Raw genomic sequence first — 23,270 nt, 5'->3', positions numbered from 1 at the left:
TACATTCACTACTTTACATTGTAGCAACGTGTCATTTCTTCAGTGTTGCCACATGAAAAGATATAATAAAATATTTTAAAAATGTGAGGGGTGTACTCACTTTTGTGAGATACTGTATATTCTGAGTACACTGGAAAAAATAAAGACAATTGCTAGCCCTATTTAACAAACATTTTGTATTACATTTCTGAATACACTTATACTTGCATTCACTTTGTTTTGTGTTACCTTTTTAAAATCTCCAGTTTGGTGGAATTCACAGAGCATCATATCAAAAAAGATTGGGATTGTGGCTTTACGTAACTCAGTTTCTGGTATAAGAGTCATTTCTAGAATTGGTCCAACCATTCCAGGAATAAAGCAGATCTTATGTTTATCTAGTATAAGATAAGTTAACAAAAAATGTAAGTGATTTGATATCATATACCGGTAGTAAAACTATTCAATAAAATATCACCTGGTTGCTGTTAAAATGTTGAAAAAACGCTACCCACATAAAAGCCTCATACTATCTGGTAAAATATACATATATTTATCTAGCTGATGCTTACTATAATAGTAAGCACTAAGCAGAAGAAATGATAAATACTTTTAATGCACAAAATAAAAAATAAAAAACATTTTAAGAAGTACATGCATAAACCTTGTAGCATTGCCTATCTTTCATTTGGCCCCTGCATAGCCAAACTAACGATTCATATGTCAGCAGTAGACTGTAGATTTAAAGTTACTCAATAATGACAAGCAACTTATTTTCTACTGAGAACCTTCAGTTTATTTTGCTCTGTGCTCCCATGGAGAGATTCACTCCTCTTTTTGTCTTTATGGACACTGTCACCAAAACTGAATAATGGGGGAAAGTCCAATATGTTGCGTTGTCTCCAAAGCAAGAAGTGAGAGACAATCCTTCAATATTATATGACAACTCTCTAAGATGGGATATACACGTTCACTTTGGTGAGATTTTTCTCACATTTCCTGTTGTGTTACAAGGACAGGAAGTAAAGGAAAATCTCCCAAGTGGGACACTGGCAGCAAAAAAAAAACCCGATGGAGGGTTTAACCCTTTCCTATTTATCCAAAACTAGATTGAAAAGTTTTGGTTTTACATACTGTACATTTTAAAGCAACACTGTTACTGAAACTAGCTAAAATGGAACCATCCTACATCTCATATGACCTCTTATGAACTTGAGGTTTTAATATTTAGTAACAGTGCTTGTTGCTTGTGTTGGTGGCTAGCGTTCACACAAAGGAATCTTCTAATTAAGTATTTGGAAGTGGACTGTTTTGAATCACCTGTTACTCTAAGCCCTTGTACACACGGTCAGACATTCCGACCACAAAGTCCGTCAGATTTTTTCAGATGGATTTTGTCCGAAGCTGGTGTTGCATACACATGGTCGGACAAAGTTTTTGGAAAATCCGATCGTTCAGAACGTGATGACGTTCATTCGTTACGGCGGGACCACGTTCAGGCTAGTAGCCAATAGCTTTGATCTTGTAATTTGATATGAGCATGCGTGGCACTTTGTCCGATCAGAATTCTCTACAAACGGATCATGTTGTCGGAAAATTATATATCCAGCTCTCAAACTTTGTTGGTCGGACATTCCACTGGAAAAAGTCAGATGGAGCTCACACATGGTCGGACATTTTCCATCGGATTTTCCGACCGGGTGTACAAGGGCTAAGAAAGTTTTGTGTACTATTTTGGTTGCACTACAATATTTATTTTCATTTTTAACTTCTTTCATTTTATTTGTATGTTATTATGTGTTATATGTGTTATTATGTGTTATATCAAGTGGATCGATTCACATTATTCACTAGCATAACACACTTAAGTGGTGTGAAGGGAGTCTAAACTACTCTGCCCTCAGTAACTACCCAATCTCTTTGCAACATCTCAGATCTCAGGGTCTTAGGTCGGCCATACATGGTTAGAATCTCGGACAGTTCAGCAGGAGATTTAAACCATGTATGGGCAGGCTGAGTGTACCAAGTTGATCGATCAATCAACTTGGGTACAACCAGCATGCTAGGTTTTACCTGAAATTATCGCTATCGGCTGCTCTAGCCGCTCGCAATATCACTGGCTTCCTCCGCCCTCCCTAGACCCGCTGGGAGAAGACAAGACTCGGCAGGAGGGATTCTAACATCAACATTGTCTGTGTTGATTGGGTAATCAAGCGAATTTCTTTCCTGCAATAAAAGAAATGTGCTCAGTGTATGGCTGGCCTTAGTGTAAATTCTAAGCCCTCCCACCAACACAGCAAGCAAGAGCTTAAAGAGCTGGTCTAGTAGTCAGTATAAAAAATATAATAAAAAAAAGATCTGTAGTAACAATAATAACCATCGGGATGTTTTAAATGACTACATATAAAATTGTAGTGCTCCTGCATATACTAACCATAAAACAAATGTCTTTATGCTGGTCTAGTAGACAATATAAAAAATAAAATAAAAAAAGAGATGTAGTAACAATAATAACCGTCAGGTTATTTTAAATGACTACATATAAAATGTTAGTGCTCCTGCATACACTAACCATAGAACAAATGTCTTTTATATTACTCAGGTTCTTTGCAGAACTACAAGTCTCATCTGTCTTAGAAGGTTTTAGCTGAAGAGACACTGTAGTATTTTATTACAGCTTTTGGAAGACTGCCCTAGGCATACAGGATACATTTCAGACAAGCAGCTACAGCAAAAATTCTAAGGGCAATACATTATGTTGGCTGCAATGTCTATAGTTACACCACTGAATGCAGACTTTAATGAGTGCTGAGGGATGGTTTTATAAATGCTGAGCCTACGTACTGAGTCAAATAACTGGAGGAAAGTTCAAAACGAATCTTAGAAATTATTATTTTACTGAAAGGGTATTTGATGCTTGGAATAAACTTCCAACAGAGATAGTGAGACAGTCAACAGTAAATAGTTTAAAAAATGCTTGGGACAAACATAGATCTATAGTCAGACAATAAAGTTAATGATAAAAATAAATAAAAAATGGGCAGACTCGATGGATTCCTTTGCCTTTTTCCACCATCACTTTTCTGTGTTTCTACATTCACTGCTGTATCTAAAAAGTTGACTTTGTTGAGACCACAGACTTTTGCAGGGACAGTGGATCCAGAAGTGCAATGTATCCTTCACAGCCTACGTTTCCTATTGTCCCCTCATGATGACAACTAATAAGAAATATCCATGTCACACAAGCAATGATGTAGACACCCAACGAACCCATCAACAACTATAAAAGAGGAATAAAGGTTTAGGACTCAAAGAATAGTTTTTTTTGCCTTGCATTGGGCTTTAAACTTCCCCTGGCAACAAAGCACTGCCCCATCTTCCACGTCCCCAATACCACCTCCACTGCTCCTGGGCTTCATGACACAGTCTCTGCTGTAAATCTGCTTCACTTTGGGTATCTCCTTTTCAATATACTTTGTCCTCACACTCCTGTTTTGGTGTCCTCTGCACCACCTTTACAGTCTGCAATGCTACTGACATTTTGACCACCCCACTATCCCACCTACATTGATTAGGATCTCTTTCCACTCTGTCAAACCCTCTGTGCATTGCTGCTGATATAAAATAAGTCAGTTTTGCAAATAGGTGCCAAGTGTACTATGGGGTGCAGCTCCAATATTTCTGTAATTTACACATATGGCTATCATCATATGTCTTGTGATTTTGCTGATAATTATGGAACAATCATTTGTGAGTCAAAGAATTAACTGTACTGACTGTTTTCTTACACTATGAATTTCTCTCCAGCACATACTGCCCACAGTCATACCCTCTGCATTGCTCTTCTGCACACACTGCCCACCTTCAAACCCTCTGCACTCTTCTCCTTCTGCCCATTCAGACACTTTTTTAGTATTATATGTGATATCAGCGCTCCTACATCTTCCCTTAATCAATGTAACATGCAAATAAATGCAGTGCTGGTCATGAATAAATAAACAGTTCCACAAATGGGATCAAAGGAATTGTGTTCCACTGTGCAATAGACTATCTGGCACCCACTCTCACTCTGTATATGAATCCCACTCCCTATGAAGTGCACACTTACCAGACCTCGACAAGTGAAGAGCCTGAATGGATAGTCTCATCAATCCTCCCCGTGGGCTGTTAGTAACACTGCTGGGTGATTCTGAGTTAGGTGTATCTAGACATCAGGGAATGATTGGCTTGTCCCGCTGATCGTTCCATCTGCAGTATCCACTGCCCGATCGTCCTCACATACATATCCCAAAGATGATGCTGTGATCTCATAAATAAAATTGCAACCCCACAGCGTGATTCCAAAAAGTGATTTATTAATGCAAAACTTTTAAAATCACATATGCTATGTGCATGTGTTAAAAAATTGGATAGTTAGAACAACCGTCAGCACAAACACTGGGTGATAGGGTATTAGCTATATGCTCTCTTATTTCTAGATAATAGCTGTTTAAAAACCCCTTCTCATCTCTCCAGCAGCCTAGCTTACCCTAATTAAACGCTGTGTGCTCAATCCCTAACATGTTTCATCAAAATTACTTCATCTGAGGTTAAAGACACACAACCAGACATCGTTCCTTAAATAAACTTCCTTTCAGGTGAGTTAACCTCTCCCTTTCGGTCTAACCAATGAGTGATACAGAGATGTTCATTATGACTACTTTGTTTCCACACTGGCTTTGAAGACCAGCATACCTCACATCAGGTGATCATTTACTTAATTCTTTATTTCGTTTTTTCTTATGAGAAGAGTATAAAAATACATTCTGTCACAAGCACAATCTTTTCTTAATATCTTTTACAACCAAACATACTTAACATTTAGTATCCCTCCTCCAACCCCCCCCCCCCCCCTCCCTTCCTTGCAGTAATCTCTCAAGGTCCAAAGTTTTATCCACCCTTGCTAACAATGTATTATCTTTCCCATCTTTATTTTACGATTTCCTCTATATATCTCCATGAGTTTTTAAATTCTATCCATGATACCCATTTGCCCATATACCCCTCTCCAGTTACAAATTCTTCCCCCTCTTCCTCAGGACACTCCATGTTCTGTATTTGATAATTTACAACCAAATTGTTTACAGATTGTATGTAAAAATACAAAGTCATATTAATCCACCCATGTATAAAAGATGATCCTCTGGACTCTAACCCCTAAATGCTACCATGCGCTGATGCTAATATAGGAATCGTTGAATATATTAAGCCAATTAATGTCCTCCAATCTAATATCTCTCGGATGTTAACTTCTGGGTAGGCGCCATTGCATACATATACATATATATGAGCGCATATTACTAGTCAAAAGCTTCAAAACTCCATCCCTTGTTATAAATTAATTAAAATTAAAATTAAACTAACACAGAGCATAATGATAAATTACAATAAAATAAAATATAATTCGTTAAAGCAGTATTTAAATAGCTTAAATTGGATCAAGTGTATTCTATATTGCATTTAATATTATTATTAATTTAATAAGTTAACAGGATATTGAACAATTAATGGAATAGGAGGAACTGCAATCGTCTTATATATTAATTGGGTCCATCTAAACACAAAGTTAATTAAATGGTTTATATCATAGGAGTAAAAACTAGATAATTAAACATTTCATTTTAAATTTACAGGAAAAATGTGTTGTCATTGAACAGTAGTCACCAAAAGATGAATACTTAAATCCAATAGCAGGACAGGGATTTAATTAATTAATAACAATGTTACTTTGACATTCCTAACAATAGTCCCAGAACAATAAATTTATTAAAATCAGATAATAATTCATTTATTTATTACTTATAGATAAATGGGAACTTATTTTATATTCAGACCCATACTGTTAGTAATCACTTATAAAGCAATTAATATCTAAATCTATGTTCATCCTCTTTGGAAATAAAGTATTTATTAGGAATATCCATTTGGTTTCCCTATTTTGATAATTCCCTTACTCTATTCGCACCCCTCCTTGCTGGGAACTCCCCAAAATGTTAACCCTGATGGATCCTGGTTATGACATTTTTTGAAATGTAATGACACACTTTGGTGCTTAACCGCTTGCCGACCAGCCGCCATCATACTGCGGCAGGTTGGAGCGTTCCAACGAGCTGTGGTAGCTGTAATGTGGGGGGTGCCGATGCTAGTGGCCGGTGGACGTGATGACCACTGGCCATGTGCGATAGTGGGGACTAGAGACAGAACAGGGACGTGTGTGTGGAAACACACAAATCCCTGTTCTGTGAGTAGAGGAGAGGCAGATCGTGAGTCCCTACTAGTTAGGAATCACGATCTGTCATCTCCTATAATCAGCCCCCTCCCCTCACAGTTGGAACACACACTAGGGAACACAGTTAAATCCTTGATCTCCCCCTAGTGTTAACCCCTCCCCTGCCAGTGACATTTACACAGTAATCAGTGCATTTTTATAGCAATGATTGCTGTATAATTGTCAATAGTCCCAAAAATGTTTCAAAAGTGTCTGATGTGTCTGCCATAATGTTGCAGTCCGATAAAAATCAGAAATCGCTGCCATTACTAGTAAAAATAATAATAATAATAAAAATGCCATAAATCTATCTCCTATTTTGTAGACACTATAACTTTTGCGCAGACCAATCAATATATGCTTATTGTGATTTTTATTACCAAAAATACATATCGGCCTAAAATAGCTTTTTTTGAAAAAAATTGGGGATATTTATTATAACAGAAAGTACAAAACATTGTGTTTTTTGTTTATAGTGCAAAAAAGAAAAACCGCAGAGATAATGAAATACCACCAAAAGAAAGCTCTATTTGTGTAAAAAAAAGGATGTAAATTTTGTTTGGGTACAGCATTGCACAACTGTCAGTTAAATCGACGCAGTGCCGTATCACAAAAAATGGCCGGGTCATTGAGCAGCCAAATCTTCCGGGGCTGAAGTGGTTAAACCCAATTATTATATTGTTCTGCAATGCATATTCTCAAAATGTGTTTGGTCCGACCGACATACATTAAACAACATGGGCACACCAGGACAAGGTCTGTATTACAGGAGAACAAATTCTTTAATATCAAATACTCTGTTGTTGGCCGTAAATGTGACTCTATCCAGTGAATCTATCCAGTCCCCTGACAGGGTTACTTAATTGCCAGCAGGCTTTGCACTCTCTGCAGGCAAAAAAAAAAAAAAGATTGTGGCTTTTTTGGGGGGTCAAGTAATTTGTTCACTACTTTATCACCCAAATTGGGGGCTTTATGGTATATAAACATGTTTTTTTCAGGGAGAGCTTTATTTAACACCTTATCTAAGCATAAAATGTGCCAGTGTTTTTTAAAAATGGTCTCAACCTCTTTAACTGCTTAAGGACCGCCTCCTGCACATATACGTCGGCAGAATGGCACGGCTGGGCACAAGCACGTACTGGTACGTTGCTCTTTAACCACTTGCTTACTGGGCACTTAAACCCCCCTCAGTCCCAGACCAATTTTCAGCTTTCAGCGCTGATGCACTTTGAATGACAATTGCGCGGGCATACAACACTGTACCCAAATGAAATTTCTATCATTTTTTTCCCACAAATAGAGCTTTCTTTTGGTGGTATTTAGTTACAGCTCGGAGTTTTATTTTTTGCTAAACAAACAAAAAAAGATGCAAAAAAAAAAAAAAAAAAAAAAATCATGTTTTAATAGTTTGTTATAAAATTTTGCAAACGGGTCATTTTTCTCCTTCATTGAAGTGCGCTGATAAGGCGGCACTGATAGGCTGCATTGGTGGGCACTGATGGGCTGCATTGGTGGGCACTGATAGGCTGCATTGGTGGGCACTGATAGGCTGCACTTGTGGGCACTGATAGGCATAGTTAAGGCGGCACTAATAGGCACAGATAAGGCGGCACCGATGGGCACAGATAAGGCGGCACTGATGGGCAAAGATGGGCACAGATAAGATGGCACGGATGGGTGGCACGGATAAGTGGCACGGATGGGTGGCACGGATGGGCACTGATAGGTACCACAGATAGATGGGACTGATGGGCACTGATAGGTGGCACTGATAGGTGGCTCTGATGGGCGGCACTGCTGGGCACTGATGGGCGGCACTGCTGGGCACTGATGGGCGGCACTGCTGGGCACTGATGGGCGGCACTGGGGTGCAGCACCTTTGAGGCAGATTGGGTGGCACTGTGGGTGGCACTGTGGGTGGCACTGTGGGTGGCACTGTGGGGTGGCACTGTGGGTGGCACTGTGGGGTGGCACTGTGGGCATTATGGGCACAGACGGGGGGCACTTACTTTTACTTTGTTATATTTCAGGATGGCACTGCGGGAGGCAGGTGGGCACTGGCAGGTGGCATGTGGTGCCTTTCATTGCTGGCCGTGATCGGGACTGATGTCCCGATCACGGCCGCCGGTGATCGGCTTTTTTTTTTTCTCCTCGCGCTGTCAGCGCGAGGAGGAATAATAGCCGATTACCGGCTCCGTTCTATCACATGATCAGCTGTCATTGGCTGACAGCTGATCACGTGATAAGGGGTCGGGATCGACCCCTTACACGGATCGGTGATCAGGCGAGTCTCACGGACTCGCCGATCACAGAGCGCGCCGCGCGCGCCCCTCAGGGGGCGCGCAGGCCGCTCGTAACCAGGACGACGTCAATAGACGTAGTCCTGGAAATCTAGGTCCGCGCTAATGCCGTCATTCGGCAATAGCGCGGTACCCAAGTGGTTAAAGCGGGAGTCCACCGGGACTCCGCGTTTTTTTTAAAAGCCAGCAGCTACAAATACTGCAGCTGCTGACTTTTAAAATAGTGACACTTACCTGTCCAGCGCGCCCGCGATGTTGGCACCCGAAGCCGATCTGTAGGTCGTCTGTCGGGTCCTGCCGCCGCCATCTTGGGTATGGGAATCAGGAAATGGAGCCTTTCGGCTTCATTTCCCGGTTCCCTACTGCGCATGCGCGAATCGCGCTGCGCAATAAGGACGCTCCCCGCTGCCTCTGGGATCTGTGTGTTTTCCAGCAGGCAGCGGGGCACTTGCGGGAAGGGGCGGGCACTTGCGGAAAGGGGCGTAAGTTACTTGACAGGGCGCTAGCAGAACTAACCTCCACAGAACGAGAATATGCCACTAATCCTACCCCAGAGATAGCAGCCCGACTCAAACTGTAATCGAGAGTGGCAACTCATCTTCAGTTTACAAGGGCCAGGCAAAAACTGTTTTTCACTAAGCAAAAATTTTTTGAGCATGGAGAAAAGGCAGACAAGCTGTTGGCCTACCTGGTACATAGTGAAGTTAGACCCCCAGTGGTCATCACGCTACATGGACCGGAGGGCCATCAGATAACGGATCCTCATAGTGTAACTGCTAGATTTAGAGACTTCTTTGCAGATCTATACAAAACAACGACTACAGACCCAACGGACCAGAGAACAGCCTTCCTACATAGCATCACCCTCCCTCAACTGACGACAGACCAGCTTGACCTTCTTGAGGCACCCCTCACTACAGATGAAATCGCCACAGCTATAGCCAGTTTTGCCAGATCCAAATCCCCTGGATGGGACGGTCTCCCAATCGAGTTTTACTCCCAGTACAGTGAACTTCTTACTCCAACGCTACTTACACTATACAACCACCTGTTCGAAACCTTTTCCTTATCACCGTCCATGAGAGAGGCAGTAATAGTGCTCATTCCCAAACAGGGGAAAGACCCGGGATATCCAGAATCATATCGCCCAATCTCCCTACTCCAAGTAGACATAAAAGTCCTCGCCAAGGTACTATCCTTGAGATTGAACAAAGTTATCCTTTCTTTAAAACATGTCGACCAGGCGGGATTCATGCCAGGTCGCAACACATCCTTCAACTTACGCAAATTGTTCATTAACCTAAAGGCCACACACGTGGAGGCAGGATCTCGGGTGGTAGTAACTTTAGACAAGGCAATGTCTGGAGGGGTATGGCTTTGGCCCTAAATTTATTAAATGGGTGCAACTTTTGTATCAGTCACCCACGGCCAAGGTGATGGTGAACGGATGGCCCTCCGAGAAGTTTGACCTCACCAGAGGCACAAGGCAGGGCTGCCCTCTTTCGCCGTTGTTATACGCCTTGGCTGCTGAGCCGCTAGCCATATCTATCCGGGATAATCCAGAAATAAAGGGACTATGCTCCGGTTCTTTGATTGAAAAAAATCTGTATGTATGCGGATGATACCCTCTTATACCTGGCAGATCTGGGACCCTCCTTGAGTGTGGCACTACAAACAATTGAACAATTTGGGACCTTCTCTGGTTTAAAAATTAACTGGGAGAAATCGCAGATATTACCAATAGACAGCTTTCCACCAACCGAGTCACAGGCCAGTTTACCACTCCAAAGAGTTAGTACCATCAAATACCTCGGGATACATGTATCCAGAATGTCGACAGACTTTGTACATCTAGATATTGAACCCCTTATATCCTATGTGAAAACGAAGCTGAGGACTTGGGCTCGCCTGCCACTGGGGGTATGGGGCCGAATAAACCTAATTAAAATGGTTCTACTTCCCAAAGTATTATATGTTATATGGCACTCCCCAACATACTTACCTTTGAAATATTTTAAGACCTTAGAAGCCCTCCTTAAACCTTTTGTATGGGGTCCTAACAGAAACAAACTGGCATGGCAGGCGCTAAAAAACCCAACTGACCTGGGAGGTATGGCATTGTCGGATTTCAACCTATACTATCTTGTGTCCCAATTATCACAACTATACCACATTAACAAGACAGACAGAGAGAGGTTCCTCCAGCTAATGTGCCCCAAGTGGGGCATTTACACTAAAGACCCTATTTATGCGATAACAATAAACACCGGAAATACTGGTTTGAGGACTGGTGAGAAGACCCTATTGCATCATTACAGACGCATATGGGACATTGCCTCCGCTAAACTAGAGATTCCCCAACATAACGACTTCACCCCATTATGACACAACAAGACCCTACTTGAATTCTGGCAAATCCCTGATGTGGATTGCTGGTCCACCTATGGAATCTTCTATCGCCATCATTTAATTACGAATGGGACCCTAAAAACCTTCCACACACTCAAAGAGGAGTACAATCTTCCCAATCATATGTTCTTTAGATATCTACAAGTCAAACATGCAACCCGCACTCAATTCCCATCATCCCCCCCCTAAGCCCACTTCAAATGTCATCATGGCGATCATCAAAAACACAGATCCTCAAAAACGAATATCAGCATTCTATAACCTACTCTCCACCCCAGTAGCAACTAAAATAGCTTATGGCCTTAAGCCTTGCTAGGAAAGGACGTTGGGACCTATCGAGGACGGGGAATGGGAGGAAGCTCTGGAATTCTGTTAAACGGCTTTGCCAAAACTTTCGGACAGACTGACCCAAATCCGTCAAGCGTACCTTACCCCCCTCAGGGTTGCCAGGTACAGAAACTCCCAGTCCACTTTGTGCCAAATGTGTGGAAGGGAGACAGGCACATTCATTCACTTATTGTGGTCATGCCCCAAAGTACAGGGACTCTTGACACAGATAGTACGATTCCTCCATGACGACATGGGCTTTCCGGCCACGATTGACCCAAAAATATGCCTTTTAGGAATCTTGCCAGACTCGACCGACAGGTACACAATGACATTTCTACACGAGACGCTATTCCTAGCACGAAAGGCAATAGCTAAAAAATGGATGAGGACTTGTCCCCCGAGCATTGCAGAATGGAAAGCAGAAATAAAAAACACCCTCCCATACAAAAAAATTATATACACCAATAGAGGATGTCCTGAGAAATACTATAAAATTTGGGACAGGTGGCTGCAGGAGTCTAACACTTGTTCATAACCTGATTTTTGCACTACACATAGCAATGTAAACGGCCCGTAGATCTTCAAGCTCATGGGTAGTGAAGACAACCAAAACACTGACACAAGGTACCTTCTCACTTCATTTATCTTTGGCATCAAACATGATGTGATATCGAAGATCTGAGATGGAGATACAATTGTCATTTGAAGCTTCGTATGATATGTACCATACTTTGAAATGTACACTATAACATGTATGCACTGCAAACAAAATAAAACTGGTTGATAAAAAAAATAAAAATAATAATAATATCAGACTACATTTTTCTTGGAGAGTGGATCAAATTCATTACTTGGATATTAATGTCTTCAGAAAGGTACAGTCCAACATATTGAAAGAGAGATTCATACAGAAGGGTTATGATGGTAATAATTTAGAAAATGTGATTCAGAAAATTAAAGAGGTACCCCGACAGAACATACTCATAGATAAGTAAAGGGATATTAACACACCAATCAAGAATTTGGATTTATCTCTAATTTTCATTCTCAGTTTAACCACTTAAGTGGATAAATTACTTTCTTGATCATACATCACGGGACACAGGAGCTCATTACATAGTGGGTTATATAGGTCACCTCTGGTGATTGGACACTGGTTAACCCCAATTAAGGAGAATTCCTCCCCTATATACAGTGGTGTGAAAAAGTGTTTGCCCCCTTCCTCATTTCCTGTTCCTTTGCATGTTTGTCACACTTAAGTGTTTCGGAACATCAAACCAATTTAAACAATAGTCAAGGACAACACAAGTAAACACAAAATGCAATTTGTAAATGAAGGTGTTTATTATTAAAGGTGAAAAAAAATCCAAACCATCATGGCCCTGTGTGAAAAAGTGATTTCCCCCCTTGTTAAAACATACTATAACTGTGGTTGTCCACACCTGAGTTCAATTTCTCTAGCCACACCCAGGCCTGATTATTGCCACACCTGTTCACAATCAAGGCATCACTTAAATAGGAGCTGCTTGACACAGTAAGGTCCACCAGAAGATCCTTAAAAGCTACACATCATGCCGAGACCCAAAGAAATTCAGGAACAATTAAGAAAGAAAGTAATTGAGATCTATCAGTCTGCAAAGGGTTATAAAGCCATTTCCAAAGCTTTGGGAATCCAGCGAACCACAGTGAGAGCCATTATCCACAAATGGCGAAGACATGGAACAGTGGTGAACCTTCCCAGGAGTGGCCGGCCGCCCAAAATTACCCCAAGAGCGCAGCGACGACTCATCCAAGAGGTCACAAAAGACCCCACAACAACGTCCAAGGAACTGCAGGCCTCACTTGCCTAAGTTAAGGTCAGCGTTCATGCCTCCACCATCAGGAAAAGACTGGGCAAAAATGGCCTGCATGGCAGAGTTCCAAGGAGAAAACCACTGCTGAGCAAAAAGAACATCAAAGCTCGTCTCAATTTCTCCACAACACATCTTGATGATCCCCAAGACTTTTGGGACAACATTCTGTGGACCGATGAGACAAAAGTGGAACTCTTTGGAAGGTGTGTGTCCAAGTATATCTGGCGTAGAAGGAACACTGCATTTCATAAAAAGAACATTATACCAACAGTAAAATATGGTGGTGGTAGTGTGATGGTCTGGGGCTGTTTTGCTGCTTCAGGACCTGGAAGACTTGCCGTGATAAAAGGAACTATGAATTCTGCTGTCTACCAAGAGATCCTGAAGGAGAATGTCCGACCATCTGTTCGTGTACTCAAGCTGAAACGAACTTGGGTTCTGCAGCAGGACAATGATCCTAAACACACCAGCAAGTCCACCACCGAATGGCTGAAGAAAAACAAAATGAAGACTTTGGAGTGGCCTAGCCAAAGTCCTGACCTGAATCCTATTGAGATGTTGTGGTATGACCTTAAAAAGGCCGTTCATGCTCGAAAACCCTCTAATGTAACTGAATTAGGACAATTCTGCAAAGATGAGTGGGCCAAAATTCCTCCAGGACGCTGTAAAAGCCTCATTGCATGTTATCGCAAACGCTTGGTTGCAGTTGTTGCTGCTAAGGGTGGCCCAACCAGTTATTAGGTTTAGGGGGCAATCACTTTTTCACACAGGGCCATGATGGTTTGGATTTTTTTTCACCTTTAATAATAAACACCTTCATTTACAAATTGCATTTTGTGTTTACTTGTGTTGTCCTTGACTATTGTTTAAATTGTTTTGATGTTCCGAAACACTTAAGTGTGACAAACATGCAAAGGAACAGGAAATGAGGAAGGGGGCAAACACTTTTTCACACCACTGTAACTCCTCCCATATGGGAGGCACCTCAGTTTTTTCGCCAGTGTCTATGGTGGTTGGTCACGTAAAATATGTGCTCTGTGCAGGTCCCTGCGGGGGCCTAAGGGCTACAACAAACCGCATCCATATCTCGGGCCGATATTTGACTCCCAAGATGGTATGGTACCCGGGCCTCGTCAGCCGAAGAAACGAGGTTTGGCCTGTAAGTCCTCTCCTGTTGGAAGACTGGGCTCTGGGAAAACCAGACTTGGTGTACTGTTTACACAGAGCGCACAAAAGTTTCTGGCAGAGTCTTTTACAAGGTCCAGGTAGGAGGCTCTTCTGAGAAAGAGCCCCAGATAAACCTGAAGGTTGGCTAACACTGCTCGCCATGATGGGTGAAGGCTGGAATTGGTCTGTTTCAGCAATTCCTGCGGCGAGGACAGGTAAGGGAAGTTAATCCTATATATATAATTATATGATGGATTTCTTCATTGTGAGTAGTTGTATGTCTTACCTGGTTTCCACCACTAGAGGGAGTAAGAGCAGCCTGATGCATACTTACATGCCTTTCAGTACACACGCTCAGTGAAGCCTGGTTCTCCAGAGGTCTCACGTCTCCACTGCAGTCCCTGCCACAACAAGGAAATACAGGGGTCCCTCGTAGTCTGGGGGTCCCACGCAGCTTTGATGAGACTCCTTTTCCCCCCCTGGATTCAGGTGCTTCCGGCTAATGGAGGAGGGGGGAGTGTGGTTGTGAGTCGTGCACGGCGCTGTACTGCGCAGGCGCCAGGCGGCAGTTTTAAAAGCCCAGAGCGCCAGGGGACTGTAAGTGAGAGACACAGGAGCTGTGGGCAGTAAGCATCCCAGGGGATTGGATCCAGGCAAACCTTAGACACCTACTCAGCATCAGGTTGTGTAGTATTAAGCATATATATTATTGTGAGACTTTTAGCACAACAGTGATTGCACTTTGTACTAGTACCTCTGCTTTGTAGCTTAGGACTATGTCTCCTCGTAAGAGGGTCTCAGGGGGAGGTAACAAAGGCACTGGTAAATCACCGCCTACCCTGTTTCCCCTAAAATAAGACCTAGCATGAGTGTCGGTGATGGCTGCAATATAAGCCCTACCCCCCAAATAAACCCCACCCTCTTTCCCCAAAAATAAGCCCTACCCTGAGAATAAGACATAGAAGGACTTTAACTAGGGCTTATTTGGGGGGTAGGGCTTATATTGCAGCCATCGTCGACAATCACGCTAGGTTTTATTTTAGGGGAAACAGGGTAGGTCCAGGGGTTCTAAAGATGCCTGTAAGTTACCATCCCCCCTGCAAGACTGGAGCCAGCCTCACAGGACGAGTCAGTGCCCCTGTGCAGCCTCTCCTAATGTCCCAGCCCCGGTATATGTCACTGAGGACTCCCTTAGGGCTACATTGGAGGGTTTTGAAGGGAGAATAATGGATTTTATTTCTGCTTCCCTGAAAGATAGCAGGAAAAGGGGTAGATCCCCTCCCTCTGCTGAGATTCCTCTGTCAGATGATTCTTCTGACAATGAGGAGAGATCCCTATCTTGGGACAGGGATCTTGAGCAGTCGGAGGAATCAGAGGAAGAGGAGAGAGTCCCCTCCTCCCAGGCGCTCAGAAAACAGGTGCAGTATTATACTGAACTGGTGCGTCCCACATTCAGAATGCCTGCTGCTGAAGTCGCTACGTCCTCTGTTTCCTCCCTAAGAGTCAGGAAAATCCTACAGACTGTTTTTTCCTTCCCAATTCATCCCTTAATGGATAAATTGATGTATGAGGATTGGGGACATCCCGATAAACTGTTTACTCCTCCTAAAAGGTTTTCTATGCTTTATCCTCTGGAGGAAAGTTTCACCAAGAAATGGGGGGTCCCATCTGTCGATGCGGCTGTTTCTTGTGTGAATAAAAACCTGACCTGTCCGTTGGATAACGCTCAGGTGTTTAATGATCCAACTGATAAGAAGTTGGAAACATTATTAAAAGCCTCCTTTTCCATGACTGGCGCTGTAGTGCAACCTACAGTCGCAGCCGTGGGGGTTGTGTCAGTTCCTCAAGGAACAGGTTAAGCAGAGCTTAGCCTCCTTCCCAGTGAGGAAGTGGAGAATTATGCAGAAATACCTCAAATTCTGTGTTTCATGATTGATGCGATTTTGGATTCTGTCCAACAAGCATCTCGTTTATCTCTCCTGTTGGTACACATGGGAAGGGCCCTATGGCTAAAAAATTGGGCAGCTGAGCTATCGTGCAAGAAGCATTTTATTGGGTTCATGTTTAAAGGGGAACGTCTGTTTGGAGAAGAATTAGCCAAATTCGTCCAAAAAATTTCAGGGGGTAAATCTACTCTCCTTCCAGTCAAAAAGAGCAAACGTCCGTCATTTAGGCGTTCTCTCACTCCCGGAGCATAAAGCTCTAAACAGTGGCGACGGCCTTCTCAACCCTCCTCTACAGGAAAGGCTCAAGGCCGGGCCCAAGGGCAGAAAAAGACTTGGGGGCGGAAGCCTGCCAAGCAGAGCCCGAAAGCTTCCTTCTGAAGGGGCGCCCCCGCTCGGCTGAGCCTTGGCCATTGGGGATCTGGTGCGCCTAATTCTGGGCAGGAAATCTTCCCCCATTCGGTTATGCATGAGACTGTTAGGGAAAATGGTCGCCTCCTTCGAGGCCGTTCCCATGCCCAGTTCCACTCAAGGCCTCTGCAAAGATGCATCCTTGCGGCCTGGAACAGGAAGCCCCAATCCTTGGATCTTCCTATGCGTCTATCCCCAGGGACACGCCGGAGTCTCGTCTGGTGGTTACAAACCGAGAATTTGCTGAAAGGCAAAACCTTTCTTCCTCTTCCATGGAAGGTTATTACGACAGATGCCAGCCTGATAGGCTGGGGAGCAGTGTTAGAGGAGACATGCTCACAGGGGAAATGGTCTGCGATCGAGAGGCTATTGCCCATAAATGTCTTGGAGATCCGAGCAGTTTATATGGCTCTCATAAGGTGGTCTTCCAGGCTACGGGGTCTCCCTGTTCAGGTTCAGTCCGACAATGCCACAGCAGGAGTCTGGTAGCGCAAAAAGAGGTGAATCACATACTTGTCTGGGCAGAAAGGCATGTTCCATGCCTTTCTGCAGTCTTCATTCCAGGAGTGGAACATTGGCAGGCGGATTTTCTGAGTGCCAGCAGTTGTGCCCAGGAGAATGGGCTCTGCACCCCGACGTGTTTTTGGACATATGTCACAGGTGGTGTACTCCAGACGTAGATCTGTTTGCGTCCAGGTACAACAGAAAACTGGAAAAATTTGTGTCAAGAACAAGAGATACACTTGCTCAGGGGTCAGATGCTCTGACACTTCCCTGGGATCAGTACAATCTGATTTATGCTTTCCCCCCGTGCCCGCCTCTGTCGCGGTACCTGGGAAGAGTCAAGAGGGAAACAAAGTCGGTCCTTTTGGTAGCCCCGGCTTGGCCCAGGCAACCGTGGTACGCAGAGATCATGAAGTTGGCCGTAGGCAGGCCATGGATCCTCCCTCTCCGGCCAGATCTGCTGTCACACGGTCCAATCTACCAGCCTGCTTTACACAGTCTGAATTTGATGGTTTGGCTGCTTAGACCCACATTCTGAGAGACCGTGGGCTTTCAGGGCCAGTCCTTTCTACTCTGGTTAATGCCAGAAAGCCGGCCTCCAGGCTTATTTACTACAAAATCTGGAGGGCATATGTTTCCTGGTGTGAACGCTTTGCAGGGGCAACCTTTTGAACCTTTGCATCTGGCTTCATTAGTTCTTTTGACCAAAAAATTGGTTTTCTTGGTAGCCATTTCCACGGCTAGAAGAGTGTCAGAACTAGCAGCTCTCTCCAGTAAAGAGCCGTATCTAATTGTTCATAAGGACCGGGTGGTCATGCGCCCCAATGGGTCCTTTCTACCTAAGGTGGTTTCGGGATTCCATTTGAATCAAGATGTAATCCTACCATCCTTTTTTCCGGACCCACAGTCCGCAGAAGAAGAATCCTTGCACACTTTGGATGTGGTTAGGGAAATCAGTATCTATCTTCAAGAAACGGCTCAGATAAGGAAAACTGATTGCTTATTCATTTTGCCGGAAGGCCCTAGGAAGGGCCAGGCGGCATCAAAATACACTCTCTCAAGGTGGATCAGACAGATTATTTCTCAGGCCTATAGTATTAGAGGAAAAATCCCTCCTTTTCAAGTGAAAGCGCACTCTACTAAGGCTGTAAGTGCTTCTTGGGCAGTGTATCACCAGGCCTCCCTGGCTCAGATCTGTAAGGCTGCAACTTGGTCATCAGTCCACACATTCACCAGATTCTATCAGGTATATGTCAGAGGGCAAGAGGATATCGCCTTTGGGCGCAGTGTATTGCAGGCTGCAGTTTAGGTCCTCCGGCTCATGGCGGTCTATAATTATGATCTGTGTCTCCCTCCCCTCAATCTGAGCATTGCTTTGGGACATCCCACTATGTAATGAGCTCCTGTGTCCCGTGATGTATGATCAAGAAAATAGGATTTTTATATACAGCTTACCTGTAATCCTTTTCTTGAGAGTACATCATGGAACACAGGACTCCCGCCCCTCTTGGGTTTTACGTGGTTTCCTATTGCTTTGCTACAAAACTGAGGTGCCTCCCATATGGGAGGGGTTATATAGGGGAGGAATTCTTAATTGGGGTTAACCAGTGTCCAATCACCAGAGGTGAACTATATAACCCACTATGTAATGAGCTCCTGTGTCCCGTGATGTACTCTCAAGAAAAGGATTTTACAGGTAAGCTGTATATAAAAATCCTATTTTTTTTCCTTTAGAAATGTCATTTTGTGCAGGGACTGTTCTAAACATGGGAAAAATGCTACTTTACAGGCATACTACAGACACCCTCCAGGTACGAAATTTAAAGGAATATTTCACTTTTATTGTTTCACTTTAAGCATTATTAAAATCATGTTCGCGCGTTTGAACAAAATTTTGCCTGTTCGCATGTTCTGCTGTGAACTGAACCGAGGGGTGTTCGGCTCATCCCTAGTTGTGTGTCTCTAACCTCAGATGAAGTCAGTTCGATGAAACATGTTAGGGATTGAGCACACATTGTTTAATTAGGGTCAGCTAGGCTGCCAGAGAGACAAGAAGGGATTTATAAACAGCTATTAACTAGAAATAAGAGAGCATATAGCTAATACCCTATCATCCGGTGTTTGTGCTGACAGTTGTTCTAACTATCCAAGTTTTTAACCCATGCACATAGCATATGTGATTTTAAAAGTTTTATATTAATAAATCACTTTTCGGAATCACGCTGTGGGGCTGCCATTTGTTTTATGAGATCACAGCATCATCTTTGAGATCTCTATGTGAGGACGATCGGGTGGTGTATACTACAGACAGAACGATCAGCGGGACAAGCCAATCATTCCCTAAAGTCCAATCATCCAGCAGTGTTACTAACAGCCAGCAAGGAGGACGATCGGGCGGTGGATACCAATGACAGAACGATCAGCGGGAGGAGCAAATCATTCCTTGATGTCCACATACACCTAACCCAGAATCATCCAGCAGCATTTCTAACAGCCCACGGGGAGGATTGATGAGACTATGCATTCAGGTTCTTCACTTGCCGAGGTCTGGTAAGTGCGCACTTCATAGGGAGTGGAATTCATATGCAGAGTGAGAGTGGGTGCCAGAGAGTCTATTGCACAGGGGAGCACCATTCCTTTGATCCCCTTTGTGGAACTAATAGAACATAACACAAAAGATTTTGAGCCACCCACTCTATATCCTCCTGCGGTCCCACAACAATAGGGGTCTCTGATTCAGTTGTTTGAGGAGATTTATATGGCCATTTACATTTGTGTTTCTGTCCGAAGTGATTGCTTGATTATCTCAGCATTTACAACCTTTGGTTGTTTCTGGTAAGCTTTTTCTTGGACATATTTTTGTTATTTAAATTTATTGTACAATTCCATGACTATGATATATACCCTATTGATTGTTATCAACATTATGCTTATGTATGCATATTTTGTAAACTATATTCAATTTACATGTGTCCTGAAGTCTCATTGTATGTTCTTTATGTAGATTTCTAGTTTAACAAACCATATACCCAAACTCCTGAGGAAGCTCACATGAGCGAAATATGTTGAGTGGTATTTATGGAATTGCTAGATAAACCAGCCCATTCTGGAAATCTTCCATGTTTGATGACTTTTAATGTCACATGAATGTATATATTTTTTATCTGTTTCTCTTTTTTCTAATAAAATTATTTTTTTATGGATCCAGTATTGTAACTATCTACCTTTATTTGTGACACCATCAAAAGTCCTGGGGTTGGTTGACCCCAAAGTCCAAGTTATGTTCTATTTGTTTACAATTGGGATGTGGTGTCTAGTTTGATTCATCTGCCCCTCCTATATATTGCCCTTCGTGGATCTGTTTATTTATTCATGACCAGCACTGCATTTATTTGCATGTTACATTGATTAAGGGAAGATGTAGGAGCTTTGTTTCTGTTTGTCACATATATTACTTGAGGATCTTTGTTTGAAGGTTTTTTTTTAAACAGCTGCCCACAGACTGGTTACAATTTTATTTCAATATTAATTTTATTGACTTGGGTTTAATAAGTGCTTATTTTAACTGTGCCCTCAAGTGCTTGGTGGTGTCGGCAACCATATTCACTGTCTTTTATATTCACTTTTTTAGTATTGTTTTTAAAATCTTCAACCTTGCCCATTCTAGAATGGGCACACATTTACTTGTATATCATTAGGTGCATGTAATATGACACATTTTTTTGGTTGCAAATATGCAATATTGCTTTTTTTGTCATACTTACCAAGTTTGTACCACATATCGCGAATTGCAAAGCCAATTAAACATCTCATGTCTTCGTACCTAACAGGAAAAAACAGATGTTTCTCTTAGTAATTTCATTAAACTGTGTTTACATATCTAGGGAATTCTGCCAGGCTTCTGGGGAACACCAGATACTGTATATTATTATACAGAAAAATGGTGAACACTAGAAAAAATCAAGATGGGAAGAAGTTGCTTTGGTCTATGCATTAAGGTGAAAAACCTCTTGTGCTGCAGCTGCCCCCAGAACCCCCCTTTTACTTAACTGAACCCAGTCTTTCCTGCAATGGGGATGACCAGCTCCAGCTGGTGTCTCAGGTCCTGATTGGATAGATTGATAGCAGCGCAGCCATTGGCTCCCACTGCTGTCAATCAAATCCAATACTGTGGGTCTTGCTGTCTGTGTCATGAGTGACCCGAGGGGGAGTGGCTCTCCTACAGGGCACTTCATAAGAGGAGGGACCAGGAGCGCCACTGAGGGACCCCAGGAGAGGAGGATCGGGGCACTCTGTGCAAAAAACAACTGCACAGAGGAGGTAAGTATGACATGTTTTTTTTTTGTTTTTTTTAAAACAGAACCTTTAGGCTCCTTTCACACGGGGATGGATCCGCTTAGCGGAGTCTGCCAGCTCAACGGGAGATTGCTCCGTTTATCTCCGCTGAGTCGGCAGATGACAGGTTCGTCTCTGAAAAACTGACAGGTGGATCCGAGCGGGCTTGTCGTGTGAAAGGGGCCTTAGTTAGCCTTTAAGAATTAATAATCATTACAACCAATTAAATAAAGCTATATGTTAATAAACTGGTGACAGAACCAATACTTCAATCTTTAAAAATGTAAATGACAACACTTACTTGTCCAGTATTTCATTTTGTTTGTCATGAGAGAAATTTTCAAGCTGTAGGGAATCTTGGGTAATAAAAGCCACTGCCAGATGAAAGTAGTTGTTCCAAAGCTGTTACAAATATAAAATGTTATATAAAAAAAGACAGGTAAAGAATTTAACAAAGCAAAGTTATTTACTTTATATTTCAGGAAAATTTTTGCACCTTAAGAAAAATAGGAGAAAACACATTTTTTATCAGAATTACTTTTATGACCTAAATAATTGGTATTAAAATCATCCCAAGCCATGAAATAAACAATTGATTTTATAAGTTTAAACACATTTACACACATACCTGAACTTTCTTGGATTATGAGGTTCTGTCATTTTTGAATTTGAATAAAATCCCAGGATCCTCAGGACCCAAACCCTGTTTCCCCGCTAATAAGAATACTAACAATCCCACAACCAATATCTCCAATCTTCACTCTCTTACAGAACTACATCCACCACTAAAAACATCACCATATGACACTTCTGATGTTTGCATCTCCCTGCAGTACACTGTGATTCCATCTGCCAGCCATTATGTCAGTACTGATATAACAGCTGTTGGGTGGCATTTGATTCATCCAGAATGTCAATGCAGAACATTCCAGATGCTTACAGTGAAACGGGGACTTTTCCACTTTTATAATCGACCACCAATAAAATAGGGCATTTCTGACCTGATCACCAATACAGTGGGGCAACTTTTTCACTGAACACAAATGAAATAAGACACTTTTTCACTGACTACCAATGCAATGCCGTAATTTCTCCAGTGTGCACTGGTGCAAGGGGCCATTTTAACAGTGACCATTAATGTAACAAGTCTCTTTTCTGCTGACCATTACTGTAAGTAGGTACTTCTTTACTGATCCTCAAAATAATGAGAGCACTTCACAGACGTCTAGTGTGATCAATTCACTGACCAATAATATATCCTGGAATATTCCCACTGACCACCATGGGCAGTAGGGCAAAGGGGGGGAGGGGGAGTTGGCTCCACAGCTGCTGCAGATCAGTGTCACAGAGCTTACAGAGCTTTTTACTGCCACCTCTGGCTGCTTCCTGTATGTGCGCCCCTCGTGTTTGCTTTGCTGCCTGTTGTGTTTTCACAGGGACATGTGGAAACAGGACTTGGGAGAAGACCAGCTTACAAATGGGGACTGTAAGTACAAGTGAAGGGAGGAGGTTGTTTGTGTAAAGGGGGGGGGGGGGCAGAGAGCTGTGTGTGTGCTTACAGATGTGTGTGTGTGGGGGGGGGGGGGGGCTGACATATATACAAATGAGGGAGGCAGCTGAGTGCATACAGTTATGATCATTGAAGGGGGGGTGCCAAAGATAGGAAAGATCATATCATTTGACCTGTCCTGTTTACAGCTTCCACCATCATCCCCGACAGCAGATATACATC

At 42.8% G+C, this 23,270-nt stretch overlaps 1 protein-coding gene across 2 annotated transcripts in view; it reads right to left on the bottom strand.

Moving 5' to 3' along the window:
• Positions 1-23,270, bottom strand: part of DOCK2 (dedicator of cytokinesis 2) — a 513,334-nt gene that overhangs the window by 250,535 nt on the left and 239,529 nt on the right. For both annotated transcript variants that reach the window (XM_077473501.1, XM_077473502.1), the window contains exons 31-33: positions 21,840-21,940; positions 20,968-21,026; positions 229-377 (exon numbers count right to left, since the gene is read on the bottom strand). In XM_077473501.1, coding sequence (XP_077329627.1) covers positions 229-377; positions 20,968-21,026; positions 21,840-21,940 — 309 coding nt within the window. The remainder of the gene's footprint in view (positions 1-228; positions 378-20,967; positions 21,027-21,839; positions 21,941-23,270) is intronic.

Source organism: Lithobates pipiens, unplaced genomic scaffold (assembly GCF_037356315.1).
Source record: "Lithobates pipiens isolate NorthernLeopardFrog02 unplaced genomic scaffold, aLitPip1_a1.2 Scaffold_8, whole genome shotgun sequence".
Classification (NCBI taxonomy): domain Eukaryota; kingdom Metazoa; phylum Chordata; class Amphibia; order Anura; family Ranidae; genus Lithobates; species Lithobates pipiens.
This window is presented reverse-complemented; position numbering and strand designations above follow the sequence as displayed.